General features: G+C 43.3%; 1 protein-coding gene across 8 annotated transcripts; it reads left to right on the forward strand.

The window, feature by feature from the left end:
- Positions 1-364: 364 nt before the first annotated feature.
- Positions 365-9,136, forward strand: CCDC122 (coiled-coil domain containing 122; the record flags this gene model as incomplete). Of its 8 annotated transcripts, none has more annotated exons than XM_081884403.1 (5): positions 365-390; positions 3,074-3,189; positions 5,322-5,702; positions 7,474-7,590; positions 8,726-9,136. In XM_081884403.1, the coding sequence occupies 4 exons, from the start codon at positions 3,076-3,078 to the stop codon at positions 8,873-8,875; spliced, it is 762 nt and encodes a 253-aa protein (XP_081740529.1). In that variant the 3' UTR covers positions 8,876-9,136. The 8 variants fall into 8 exon arrangements, with proteins under 8 accessions (XP_081740529.1, XP_081740530.1, XP_081740528.1 ...); XM_081884404.1 differs by lacking the exon at positions 365-390 and adding an exon at positions 816-834; XM_081884402.1 differs by lacking the exon at positions 365-390 and adding an exon at positions 862-983.
- Positions 9,137-13,524: the final 4,388 nt, after the last annotated feature.

Genomic DNA, 13,524 nt, shown 5'->3' on the forward strand with positions numbered 1-13,524 from the left:
CCGGTCGGAGGGCGCCCCCAGCGGCTCCTCGAGGAGCTGCGCCAATAATAATAATAATAATAATAATAATAATAATAATAATAATAATAATAATAATAATAATAATAATTTATTTATTTATTTATTTATTATTATTATTATAAACAATAATAATTCGCTGGGCTTCCCCAGCAAACGCAGAAATTAATTTAATAGGGCTTGTTGGTTTGTTGTTCCAGTGCCAGATTTTAGGTATAAGCTAAACAAGCTATAGCTTAGCGTCCCACTCTCTTGGGGCCCCCCCAAAAAAATTAAAGGCGAAAAAAAACCTGGATGTACATTTCCAAAATATAAGATAAAAAACAAAAAAAAAACCCATACATAGTTTTGTGTTGTGTAGGCTCCTATGATGTAAGTCATGGGCCCCACATGCTAGCCTGCTCCCGAAAATATCACTGGTTTGCTCATTTCTATATATAGGGTAGGGATGCGGGTGGCACTGTGGGTTAAACCACAGAGCCTAGGACTTGCCGATCAGAAGGTCGGGTTTGAAAGCACGTCAAAGTGCAAGTAGATAAATAGGTACCACTCCGGTGGGAAGTCCCCCTGCGTCCCCCCCCCTCCGAAAAAAACAACACTGTGTACATCCTATACTCTTTTTGGGGTTTTCTTGTGGGGAGTGGGGGGTTATTGGGTTGTTTTTTTTATTTTGATTACATATTTTGTGGTTTTATATTCTGATTTTATACTGTTGAAGCGCCCTGAGACCTCCTGGTCTAGGGTGGTATATAAATTCAGTAAAATAAATAAATAAATAAATAAATAAATAAGCCAGCCACTAAGTAACAGCCTGAGGTAAAAACACCATTTTAACTGATCGCTGAAAAGGCGAGCTGTTAATCTGTTGAAAGGGACCCACCTGGGCCCATTTGAAGCGGCATCTTTTGAACAGCCGTGGCGACATATTACTGATTTTTGCTGAATTTGGGGTGGGAGAGGAACACGTTAAGATATTAACTGAGCCAAAATTTTGAAAAAAAGAAAAGATATTAACTGAGCCTATAGGCCCAAGAAAAAGGGGAGGAAAAGAGGCCACATTGGGGAAAATACGAGGTTTTGTGATTAAATTTAAACTGCCACAGGTCTCAATTGGCTGCTCTTTACATTTATCGAGGGCTTCATTTTATGAGGATAAGAGTAAGCATGTATAACATGTGGTCACCAAAAGACAGATAAAATTGTCAGGTTTTTGACACTGCATTGGCTGAACCTCTTTTGCCTCTGAAATAAATGGCATGCATTTTTATTTCTAAACCCATGTCATTAGCTGAGTCAACTCTTTTCTGTGGTTTTGCCACCATTTTTTCCTGTCTAGTCTCCTCAATACCTGACTTGAGGAAGTCTTTGTGGAATAAATTCTTTTTTCCTTCCCCTCAGTCCATCAGTTTTCGATGATAAGCTATTTTTCAGTTTACAGAGAAGGTCTTGCCAAGTACTATTCTGTTGTGAGGGAATCATATTCCCACACAGAAACTGAAGGAAACTCACTCACATAATACTTTTGCTGTCATACAGATTGTGAATTATCTCAGCTAAGGTCTGGTTCAAATAGTCCCAGAAAGGCATTGAAAATCTATTTAATGTTGATAAGTAATTTCTATTTGCATTCATTCTTTTGAATCTCTCAGTGCCCTCATCATTGCATGTCCTTCTATCACTATATTTGCTATTATAGCTAGCTTGATAATATAAAATTATGAAATTAACATTTAGAAGACAAAACAATGGCAAAATAATAATGCAATTTATTTGACAGAGATGATCCTGGAAAGTTCCAGAACAAAATGGAGGACGGGATAAGCAATCAAAGGAACCTCTAAAAATGTGCACTTTATAGAAATGTGCACTTTGGGATCCAAGCCAATATTTTCAAGAAAAATAATGTGTTCCTAAGGTTTCTTCAAGGAAAAGGCAACTTGCTAAACCCATCTTTGTGTGCATATGCTTTAAAGCTTGTTTGAAGCTCATTTCTCTGCCTCAAAGAATTCTGGGTACTGTAGTTTAACCCTCAAAGAGGTACAATTACCAGCAAACCTTAACAAACTACAGTACCCAGAATTCTCTGAAGGGAAAATGTGCGCTGAATGTGCACAATGTCTAGTGTGTATACAGACATGCCTTAGCATCTTCCCTCTGCAAAGGGATTTCTTCTGGAGAGGGTTTTCAGAGTGTAGGGCTACAGGTAGGCGGACAGGAAGAGAAAGATGAGTTGGGCAAGTTGCTTTTTGGATACAATAGAACATACTTTCCAAATCATACTAAAATATGTGAATATTTAACATTTATTCACAGGACCCTACTTGTATGAACCCAACTTTCAAAGCAGCTCTTCAAATAGCAAGACTTATGTTAGATGTAGGAAGCGGGTGGTGCTGTGGTGTAAACCACTGAGCCTTGGGCTTGCCGGCTGGAAGGTCGGTGGTTCAAATCCCCACGACGGGGTGAGCTCCTGTTGTTTGGTCCCTGCTCCTGCCAACCTAGCAGTTCTAAAGCACGCCAGTGCAAGTAGATCAATAGGTACCACTGTGGCGGGAAGGTAAACAGCGTTTCCTTGCGCTGCTCTGGTTTCACCAGAAGCAGCTTAGTCGTGCTGGCCACATGACCCGGAAAAACTGTCTGCGGACAAACATCGGCTCCCTCGGCCAGTAAAGCGAGATGAGCGCCGCAACCCCAGAGTCGTTCGCAACTGGACTGAACTGTCAGGGGTCCTTTATCTTCATATGTTAGATGTACAGTGGTACCTCGGGATGTGAAAAGGATTCGTTCCGGAGCCCCGTTTGCATCCTGAACAGAACGTAAGACGCGTCTGCGCGGGTCGCTTTGGTTGCTTCCGCGCATGCGCGTGACGTCATTTTGACCATCTGCGCATGTGCAAACGGCAAAACCCGGAAGTAACACACTCCGTTACTTCCAGGTCGTCGTGGAGCGCAACCCGAAAATACTTATCCTGAAGCGTATTTATCCCGAGGTATGACTTTAGTTTTCAAAGCTGCTTCTCTCCAACTCTTTCTGTCTTTTCTTCTTCTTCTTTTAGGCATGGCTAATCCAAGTTCATCATTGTTAGATGAAGCTGTGCAGCAAATAGCAGAACAACAACATGCCCAAGCCTCTGAAATAGAAAGCAACAAGGCTGTCCTTATTAGGTTGCAGGTAATATGACTTTCAGAAGATAACACTTGCACAAAAGGAAATGCCATCCTGAAACTCTGCTCAGTTTCAGTTCAAATACACGGCTTAGTCAAGAATTGTCCAAGAGGGCAGTTTTTAGGACTCATCCAATTGAAATTACAGTGGTACCTTGGGTTACATACACTTCAGGTTACAGACTGAAGCGATTTATGTAATCCCCAAGGCTCGGCCATCTTTAGCAGATGCAATGCAGGGGTGCAAATATCTGCCCAGTACCCCCAAATTACCACGGATAGTGTTGGGGTGGCCGTAGCTGCGCACTGCCAGCCATCTGGGGTGGGGACGCAACTCTCCCCCATGCCGCTCCGGGAGAGTGATCCCTGCAGAGGCTTCGGTGAGAAGTTGCGCCCCTCCCAAGCCTCCGCGGATTGGGAGGGAAGCTGCGTGCCCACCAGCCATATGGTTGGCGGGGCACAGCTTCCATCCTAAGCCTCTGCGGGGATCACTCTCCTCCCGAGGAGGCTTCAGAGGGAAGCTGCACACCCGCCAGCCTTATAGTTGGCGGGGCGCAGCTGGCAGGCATGCAAGGAAAGGGGAGGCCGCCGGCAAAGCTGCATAGCTCCCCACTTGCTGGGGTGCCCCTGAGAGGCCTGCGCCCTGGCGCAACGCACCACTAAGCCCTATGGGAAAGACGGCTCTGCCAAGGCTATATAGCACTACAGCATTTACCTCAGAGACATCACCTTGCCAACAAAGGTCCTTATAGTTGAAGCTATGGTCTTCCTAGTAGTGATGTATGGAAGTGAGAGCTGAACCATAAAGTAGGCTGATCACCGAAGAATTGATGCTTTTGAATTATGGTGCTGGAGGAGACTCTTGAGAGTCCCATGGACTGCAAGAAGACCAAACCTATCCATTCTTAAGGAAATCAGCCCTGAGTGCTCACTGGAAGGACAGATCCTGAAGCTGAGGCTCCAATACGTTGGCCACCTCATGGGAAGAGAAGACTCCCTGGAAAAGACCCTGGTGTTGGGAAATATTGAGGGCACAAGGGGAAGGGGACGACAGAGGACGAGATGGTTGGATAGTGTTCTTGAAGCTATAAACATGAGTTTGACCAAACTGTGGGAGACAGTGGAAGACAGGAGTGCCTGGCGTGCTCTGGTCCATGGAGTCACGAAGAGTCGGACATGACTAAACAACAACAACAGAGTTGTCTGTACCATATGGAGGATGATTTTAGGGACAAGTTACATATTTTTTTCTTAGAAGAGCAGCAATTCCACATTTGAGTTCTTTAAGAATTATTGGGTGGATGCTACTTGGACCCACCAACTTGTCAGATTTATTTTGCCATTAAGGCCTGGAACCTCACCTCTTGTCAACACTATTTGCCCCAGTTCCTTGGACTCTCTCTTTTCCTGTGTACATTAGTTCAGGCACAAGGATATGTCCTATGTCTTCTGCCCTAAAGACAAATGGAAAAAGTCATATGATTTCCTGCAGTCTCCTTGCCCCAGCACCCCAGAAGACCTGAAATGCAGCAAGTTGGTGGAAAGTTTTTATTTATTAAAATAACAACAATTAGATGATCCGCAGAATAAAAGTCAATTCGAACAAGTGTGGGCAGGTGAAGATAGTTTTTTCTCCTATCGGCATGTGTGCGCACACATTTTGTGGCTTCTCAGCCAAGGACTGGAATAAATTACCTTCCTTGCTGTTCTAGAGTCATTTAGGCTACCTAGAAAAGAAGTCTGTCATGTGGTAGGGGAGGGGAGGCAGATGCTGTTTGAGGAAGACAATTCCAAACTTCCCTTGAGTGTACAGAACTTGTCATGTTGATTGGGTATTGTGACAACATCACAGATCATTTTAATCAGGAAAGGCCAACAGCAAAACAATAAAATTATTCTCTTCAATTTAATAAATTGGAAAGCCAAATTTCGAGATAAAGCAGAGTCATATGTACTTTTTTACAGTGCTATAAAGTTTTATACTACTAATTATAATGCTTTCACAATTTTGTTTTCTTTTAAATAAATGAAAATAACTAGTTAACTAAACCTCAAGCAATTACACCATTGTATAAACAATTTAATGCTATCCACCAAAAGTATTAACTTTTCACTGTATATTACTATATTTTCCCATAGACTCAGCTTCAGGATCTTGAGGCACAAATGAAACTTGTTATGTCAGACAGAAAGGCAACAGAAAGGCAAATGTTTCATCAAGATGAAGCCATAATACGGACAAAAGATCACTGTGAAAATCTGGAGGTTCAGATCACAGCCTTGTATGTTGAGAATCTAAAGCTTGCATTTGATACGGAAACACTGCGGGAAGAGTATAAGCTGATGCTTCAAAGAAACAGTGCCTACTGTGCAAAAATGGCTGCTCACAGAGACCACTTTGTGGAGGCAGAAAACAAATTGCCACTCATGACTGAGCTCACTAAGAAAAGAGCTGCGGTCAAAGAAATGATTACAAACAAGGAGGAATTAATGTCTGTTCTTCAGAATCCAGAAGTACCGGTAAATACTACTAACCAATCTCAGGTCCAATTAATTGGCTTTCTCACCTTTGTTATCTTCTATGTAAAATTGTGTTTTCTTTATGTATCTGACTGGGACCTAGCCTAATACTTGGTTCACAAGGAGGTAAGTGCTGTTACTCACCATTCTCTACGTTTGTGACCAAATGCTACTGTTTGCAACAATTCTCCTTGACATCTGGGGGAGGGCATTCCACAGGGTGGGTGCCACCACTGAGAAGGCCCTCTGCCTCGTCCCCTGTAACTTTACACAGTGAGGGAGCCACCAGAAAGCCCGGGAGCTCGACCTCAGTGTCCGGGCTGAAGGATGGAGGTGGAGACATTCCTTCAGGTATACTGGGCCGAGACCATTTAGGGCTTTAAAGGTCAGCACCAACACTTTGAATTGTGCTCAGAAACGTACTGGGAGCCAGTGTAGGTCTTTCAGGACTGGAATTTTATGGTCCTGGCGGCCGCTCCCAGACACCAGTCCAGCTGCCGCATTCTGGATTCGTTGTAGCTTCTGACTCACCTTCAAAGGTAGTCCCACATAGAGTGCATTGCAGTAGTCCAAGAGTGTACAGTCATACCTCGGGTTGAATACGCTTCGAGTTGAGTGCGTTCGAGTTGCGCTCCGCAGCCATCTGGAAGTAACGGAGCACGTTACTTCCGGGTTTCACTGCTTGCGCATGCGCAGACGCTCAAAATGACGTCACGCACATGCGCAGAAGCATCGAAAAGCGACACGCACATGCGCAGACGTGCCGTTGCTAGTTACGTTTGCTTCTAAATGCGAACGGGGCTCCGGAACGGATCCCATTAGTATCTAGAGGTACCACTACCACTCTGGCGACAGTGCACAGGCAGGTAGGGTCTCAGCCGGCATAGCAGGTGGAGCTAGTAGACAGCTGTTCTGGACACTTCTCTGTGTATGTCAGTGTATGTGTTTGGGTGTTGTAGAAGTAGCCCAAAACCACAGCAAAAGTAAATAGCCAACTGGTGGCTGGTAACCTTTTGACTTAGCAATGTAGAATACACAGTAGGAACAAAGTATGAAGTATACAGAGCATATCTAAAGCAAAAATTAAAACTGCTTAACTAATTTCAATATACATGTCCTACATGGGTATCACAGACATGTCCAAGTCCATGAAGAAATCAGGAATAGCAACAGTACCCAAGGCTTCAGCTGTGAGAAGTAGTAACTGTACTTATAATGTCCTGTTGCTGCAATCTGACCTCAAGTGATGACACTTTCTGTAGGAGTAGCATTGGGTGTCATTTTGATCAGGAAATGAATTAGGGTTAAATGCTCTTCAGAGCTGCTTAGGTTATGAGATTAGGAGCATCCCATAACTGCTTTAAAACAAAGAGAAAATATTGGGAGGTCCGATTATGGATCTCCTCTTTCACATCTAGTTTGGGTCTAAGAATCAACATGCTTGGACATGGAAAACCACATTAGTTGCTAAGCACATTCTTGTATGCTTGAAAGTCAAAGTTCTGATTCTGATGAAATTTGGGTATTACTTTTAAGAGCCAGTTGATCTTGGGAGATCATGTGAGGCTCATTTATCCTACCCATTCTATGTTTATTTTGTTTTTCATTTCTCCTTTTGTTGTCATTCATTTGCCAATTACTATTTAGATTCCATTTTGGCATTTACTTAAATCTTCTAGTACTGAATCTTGAAACAATCCCAATTGTCATTTAAATTCCAAAAAGATCTGTGAACATAAAAATATTTTCACATTCTTTTATCTATCTGTAGGATGAAATCGCATATTTGGAAGCTGAAATTAATGCGTTGAAAGAAACTATCAGTGGAAAGGAAAATGCACTTAGAGATGAAAGAAATGTGCATGCTAGGCTTCGAAAAGAAATTCAGGTAATTTTCAGTCATTAGAATAGAATATGTGTTGTGGTTCATGTCTTCTAGAAAAAGAACTCTTAATTCTAAAGCTTATACATTTTTGAAAAATCCCAGTAGTCTAGGAATATGAATAAAAACAAATCAATATTGCCGGGGTTCTCTCCCACCTCCGTTCCACAAACACAGAACAACAAAAGCTGGTATTTTACTTTATTGCAATGTGGAATAGTTATAATATTCTGTTTATTGTTATTTATTATTTGTCACATGAGCCACTTGCTTGACAATTTGTATCAGAAGCACATGATGAGCTGGAAAAATATTGCTATGTTACAGAATCAAATGTTGGGTACCAATATTGTGAATATTTGGGTCTTACTGACTCTCAACAAAGACCCAGATGGTTGTGTCCTCTGTTTCACTGTGTACTATAGACCAGCACATAGAGGAGCTAATTGATCTTTGCGCTAATGACTACAACATATTGATTCCTAAAATGGTACATCGCTGAGTCAAACAAACCTTGTGTGTGGGTCCTCTCCACACTGGTTATATTGCTGTAACCTGCCCTGAGACCTTCTGGGGAAGGGCAGGAAATAATAATAATAATAATAATAATAATAATAATAATAATAATAATAATAGATAACATGAGCAATTCAACTGAGGGTTTAATAACGGCATGCAAAGAGATTTTAATGAAGCTCCCAAAAGTTGTGGTAGGTATCTCAAGATCTCTCTGTGAAGTCCAACAGGAGCCTGCCTTGTCCACTCTGGTGTGAAGTTTTGGAGTAGTCTGCTAGCAATATGCTGACAACACTCACTCTATCTCTCTTCTGGCCTCATGGTCTTTCTCACTACACAGTCAGAATGACCAATGGTTAGAGATGATGGAAGGGGCAGTATTTAATCCCATACATGTCAACTCAGAAATAAAACCCACTGTGGGAGAGAACTGCATCCTGAAAAACCTTTGTGACCTTTTGTGTGTTGTTAGCCGCCCTGAGCCCGGCTTCGGCTGGGGAGGGCGGGATATAAATAAAATTATTTATTATTATTATTATTAGTATTAGTATTATTATTATATCTGTTTGCTGTACATCTGTTGTGCTCAAGCATTTCTCAGCTGTGTTTATTCTTATTGTAACAGGTGCAGAATAAAAGATATGAAGCTATACTAAAGCGTTTGCATTGTCAAGTGAACAAATTCCAATCCAGCAAAAGACAGCGGCACTGTAACCTTCAGCAAATGGAAGAAAAAGTGGCAGAACTAAGGAATCTCCTCGAAGAAACTGATTGATAGACTATATGCTCATTTTAAGGATACGGTCTGCTCTCTTTATGTAACAAACCGTTAAGTTTGTCTTATACTTACCGTTCATGGAGCTTTCCCATCTCCTCAACGTTTTCTTTCTGATACTGTCTTTTCCCCAGTTACAAATGCACTTGTTACCTACACAGGAGTCACTGTGATGCAGAGAAGCATTGAACTAGGGGGAAAACAGAAGTTCACACCACTCTCTGATTTAACTCTCTGATTTGCTGTTCTTATAAAATTTGGTTGTGCCCCACAAATATAGTTTAAAGACACCACCAGATAGATCTGATTCTGGGGTAATTCTGTGACATGCAAAGCTATACCTCGTCTGAATCTGGGAAATCCATAAAGCAAAATATTTAATTCATCCGGATGGACAAAAAAGATGAAGTGCATGGATGCAATCCTAAGGATGTTTACCTTAAATCTCAGCAAAATCACTGAAATTGGGGGCCTAAATACAGGTTATACACAAATGCATGTAACTGAACCATGAGGGTTATTATATGTTTGGAACACTATGGGACAAACTGGTGCATGGTAGTACTACCGTTTGGTACTCAAACTTGCCTCTTCTCTGAAGAAAAAGAGGGCAGAGGTGTTGTTATAGGCATTAAATAGGAGGACCTGCACTTAAGTATTTGGGGTTCCAGTATCTCTGAACAATCTGTTACTTTCTGTTTCCCTTCTGAGGGACCGAATTGTTACTACCTGTTTCTTTGCTATTCCAGTACTAAAAGAAGACTTAAGCAGAATGGAATATGAGGAGGTTCCCTGTTTCATTACTGTAGCTGGGACACTCATGTGCCCTCTCTGTAAAATATTTTTCATGTGGTTCAGTCTATCAAACATATTTTTCAACCACATAAGTTTTAGGCCCTGTATAGCAGAGGCTGTTTGAGAGATGCTGCCTGGACTGTGAAGTTTTGCACTACTTTCTATGTAAGGGCTAGCTAAATGCCAAAGAACCTTTAAAAAGTGGAATAAAATTTTTGAAAGGTTTTTTCTTCCAAGCTACGCAGCTTATCCTTTTGTTTGGTGCAAGGCAGGACTGGCCCAAGACATTCTGCCACCTGAGGTGAACCAGAAAATGGTGCCCCCATCTGGTATTCAGAAGTAGATTGCCCCTGAAGTTGGGGACTCTATTTCAGTTAGGGCCATCTAACAGCTCTTGCTAGGACCGCCTACCTCACCGCAACCCACCACCATGTCTGCATGCCTCTTGCCTCTTTTTAAAGCCATCTGACCTAGCAGCAACTTCACTGCATCTTTAGACTGTCAATCCTACTATTTCAAAGCAGAAAGGATCTCCAAGGATTTCATGCCAAGGATCTCCACTGTAGGCAATCTCTCCCGCATGGAAGAGGCAGGCAGTGAACCTAAGATATACTCGAAGTCGAGAGTGGATTTCATGCTTTTTACTCAGCTCATAGTGGTGAGGAGGAATGGAGTTCCCCCAGAATGTCTGCCTTATATTCATTATTTACACAATAGGCTCCATGTGATTGGCTAATTCTGGGATTCTCCTGTAGGCTAATCAGGTTGCGGATTTCCTTCCACCTGCAGCTCGATTGGGTGGCTCCTGTGGACCAATCAGACTGCTGCATTCTGGATCCTATTGTTCTAGGACCAATCAGACTGCTGCCTTTTGGATCCTATTCAACTCAGTACATAACACCACCGCTCTGACCATGACAAGGGACTGATGTCAATATTCCCCCACTTTCAGGTCACCCTCTTCCCATGCCCCCAGTTCTCAGGATTTTATTGATTTATTCCCTGTTCTTCAAATGCATTGTCACGTTGGCTTCCAATAGAATTTTATAAAATGCCATAAAGATTACTAATGCATTAAAAGGCACTAAGAGCAGCAACTATATGAAAGTAGCATCCATTTTAACATAACTTCTAAACAAAAGTTTAAAGCCTATAAGTCCAGGCTGGGTGCATGGGTGGGACAACCAAAAGATATAAGACTTAAATTATGTCGTGAGGTTACTCTGCCTGCAGGTCAATTGAGAATGCTTATGGGTTCTGGATTACTGCACTGATGCAATTGAAACCAGCTGGAAGCTCCAAGTGCTTATTTAGGGCAGCCTCCCACAAACTGGCGCACCCCAGATGTTTTGGTCTTCATCAGCCCCAATTAGCACAGCCAAGGATCAGGGATGAGGGGAGCTGTAATCTGCAGAGTGCCAGGTAGGGAAGGCTGACCTAGAGGTGGTTCCTCCTCTTGCAGTGAGGACTGAACCTTAGTAATAAATCAGTCTGTGACTCCACCTTGTGGAAAAGAGTTATGCCTGCACAGATGCATTTTTGGACAACGCTGGTTTTTTTTCTTGTGGGAGTTCTTGTTGAGAGAGCGGTGCACATCTGCACAGGATATGTGACTCACCAGGCTGAAAGCATTCTACCAGCCACATGTGGTGGCCTAGCAATGGTTTCACAACTCACCAATTTTGTTGCAAAGGGTTTTGAACCGGCATGATCCTGACAAGCCACAATGCCTGAGTGAATCAAGCTTGGCTTGATATAATTAGTGCAGTTCTAGAACGACGACTTAGACTATCCAGTTAGCTCACAGCTGGAATGTGATTTGAAACTGGGCCCTGCCTGGGCTCCAGATGACAACATCGAATGGGTCAGGTGAAAGGGCCCTGGGACCTTATGGTGAAGGATGGGTAAGAAATTGAGGAGAACAACAACAACAACAACAACAACATGCATTAAATCCAACAGTACACCTCATAACATAGCTGTCAACTTACAGATTTGAAAATAAATAACCAGCAGCCTTGAAAATAAGGGACCAGCAGCCAAAATAAGGGACCTGCAGCCTCACCTGTTCCAGGCACTCCAGTTTTCCTGTCCTCCTGCAGTCTGGTCAAACTCATGCTGGTAGCTTCGAGAACACTGTCCAACCAACTTTGTAATCAGAGGTTCAACTGAATAGAATCTGAATCACATGCACCACAAGGCCTATGCAGCCTCAACTTAAGATGGCTCCCCGGACTGGCTTTGCACTGCAAAGTTTGCAGCAGCACGTGCAACAAAATGGCGTCCAGCGTTCAAAAAACCCCTCAGCTTGCATTAACTAGCCAAACACAAGGCATGCAAGCTCCACCCCCAGTCGTTCTTAGTCTTCTTATTGGGTGAGCAACACAGCCAAGCAACACAGTTGGAGCCTCCCTCCTCCCTGGCCGGCAGGGAGGGAGGGAGGGAGAGGAGCTGCTTCCTTTGAAATTTAAGGGACATCATTTAAGGGACATCCATCAATAAGGGACAGCAGCGGGACATGGTGCTGGAATAAGGGACTGTCCCTTCAAATAAGGGACACTTGACAGCTATGCCTCATAATTTCAAATACAGATCTACACCTCTTTCAATGAAACAAAGTGGCACTTGATAGGCTGGCTAAATTAAGGACTATGAAGCTGTGACATTTGCAGAATGAGCAGCCCCAATGGCACCTGTACTGAGAGAATTCTCCTCAATTTGATTCAGGAATGGACTCAGCAAACCACACAGCTATTAAAAGTGGAATATCTACTTCACATTTCCAGCTCTGAAATCTGTTGCACTCCTGATGAAATAATGAGGATTGCGACAGCATGTCAATGCCTAACCCTACCCGCCTCCACAAAGCCCACCAACACGTGTATGTTTTCTTCACATTTATCTGCCAGCAGCTGGAGTAGTGGAATGTCAGGAATGGTAGTGCCCAAGGCCCAAGCATCCTTGGAAGTTTAATTTTCCCAGGGCATCTGAGTATTTAGGAAGCTTGGGGGAGGAGAGGGAGGTTCATATCATTATTAAATCCAAAGTAGAACTCGCAGGACATACCGTGCATGCTTTGTAATGTTCCTGAGAGAATTATGTGCTAGCCAAGTTCATGTTCAAAGGCCTCCATCTATGAACTTCAGCAATATCACTAATGGAAGCAAGATGGCTCTGTGTACAACTATGTTGTAATTTATGAAGTGCAGTGTTCTTTGAAATCCTGTATTTGGGGAGGAGATCTAAGAAGGGGGCAAACTCTCTCTCTTGTTTCACTTTTAGGGTGGAGGGCCCCTTGCAGATTTTAGAGGGGCGCTGACCAGAGTTCCCAAAGTTTTCTTGTTATGACTGTCCATAGCTGTCAACTTACAGATTTGAAAATAATGGACCAGCAGCCTCGAAAATAAGGGATCAGCAGCCAAAATAAGGGATTTTCAGAGCACAACTTCTGAGCTCCTCCGTGCCAAAGGCAGAAAGCCCAGCCAGTAGCCAAACGAAGCCTCAAGCGGTGGTTCCCACAGCGCAGCAACCCAGCAAAGGGGATGCAGCAAGGAAAACCACCGTCACCTCTCCGCTGGGAAGCGCTGAGCAAAGGCGAGTCCCCAGGCAATGTGGCCGATTTGATCAGCACAAGGCATGCAAGCTCCACCCCCCAGTCGTTCTTAGACTCCTTCTTGGGTGAGCAACACAGCCAAGCAACACAGTTGGAGCCTCCCTCCTCCCTGGCCGGCAGGGAGGGAGGGAGAGGAGCTGCTTCCTTAGAAACCCGGGAAATTTAAGGGACATCATCAATAAGGGACAGCAGCGGGACACAGCGCTGGGATAAGAGAGTTTCCCGCCAAATAAGAGACGGT

Source organism: Podarcis melisellensis, assembly GCF_964234715.1.
Source record: "Podarcis melisellensis genome assembly, chromosome: 13".
In the NCBI taxonomy this organism is placed as follows: Eukaryota; Metazoa; Chordata; class Lepidosauria; order Squamata; family Lacertidae; genus Podarcis; species Podarcis melisellensis.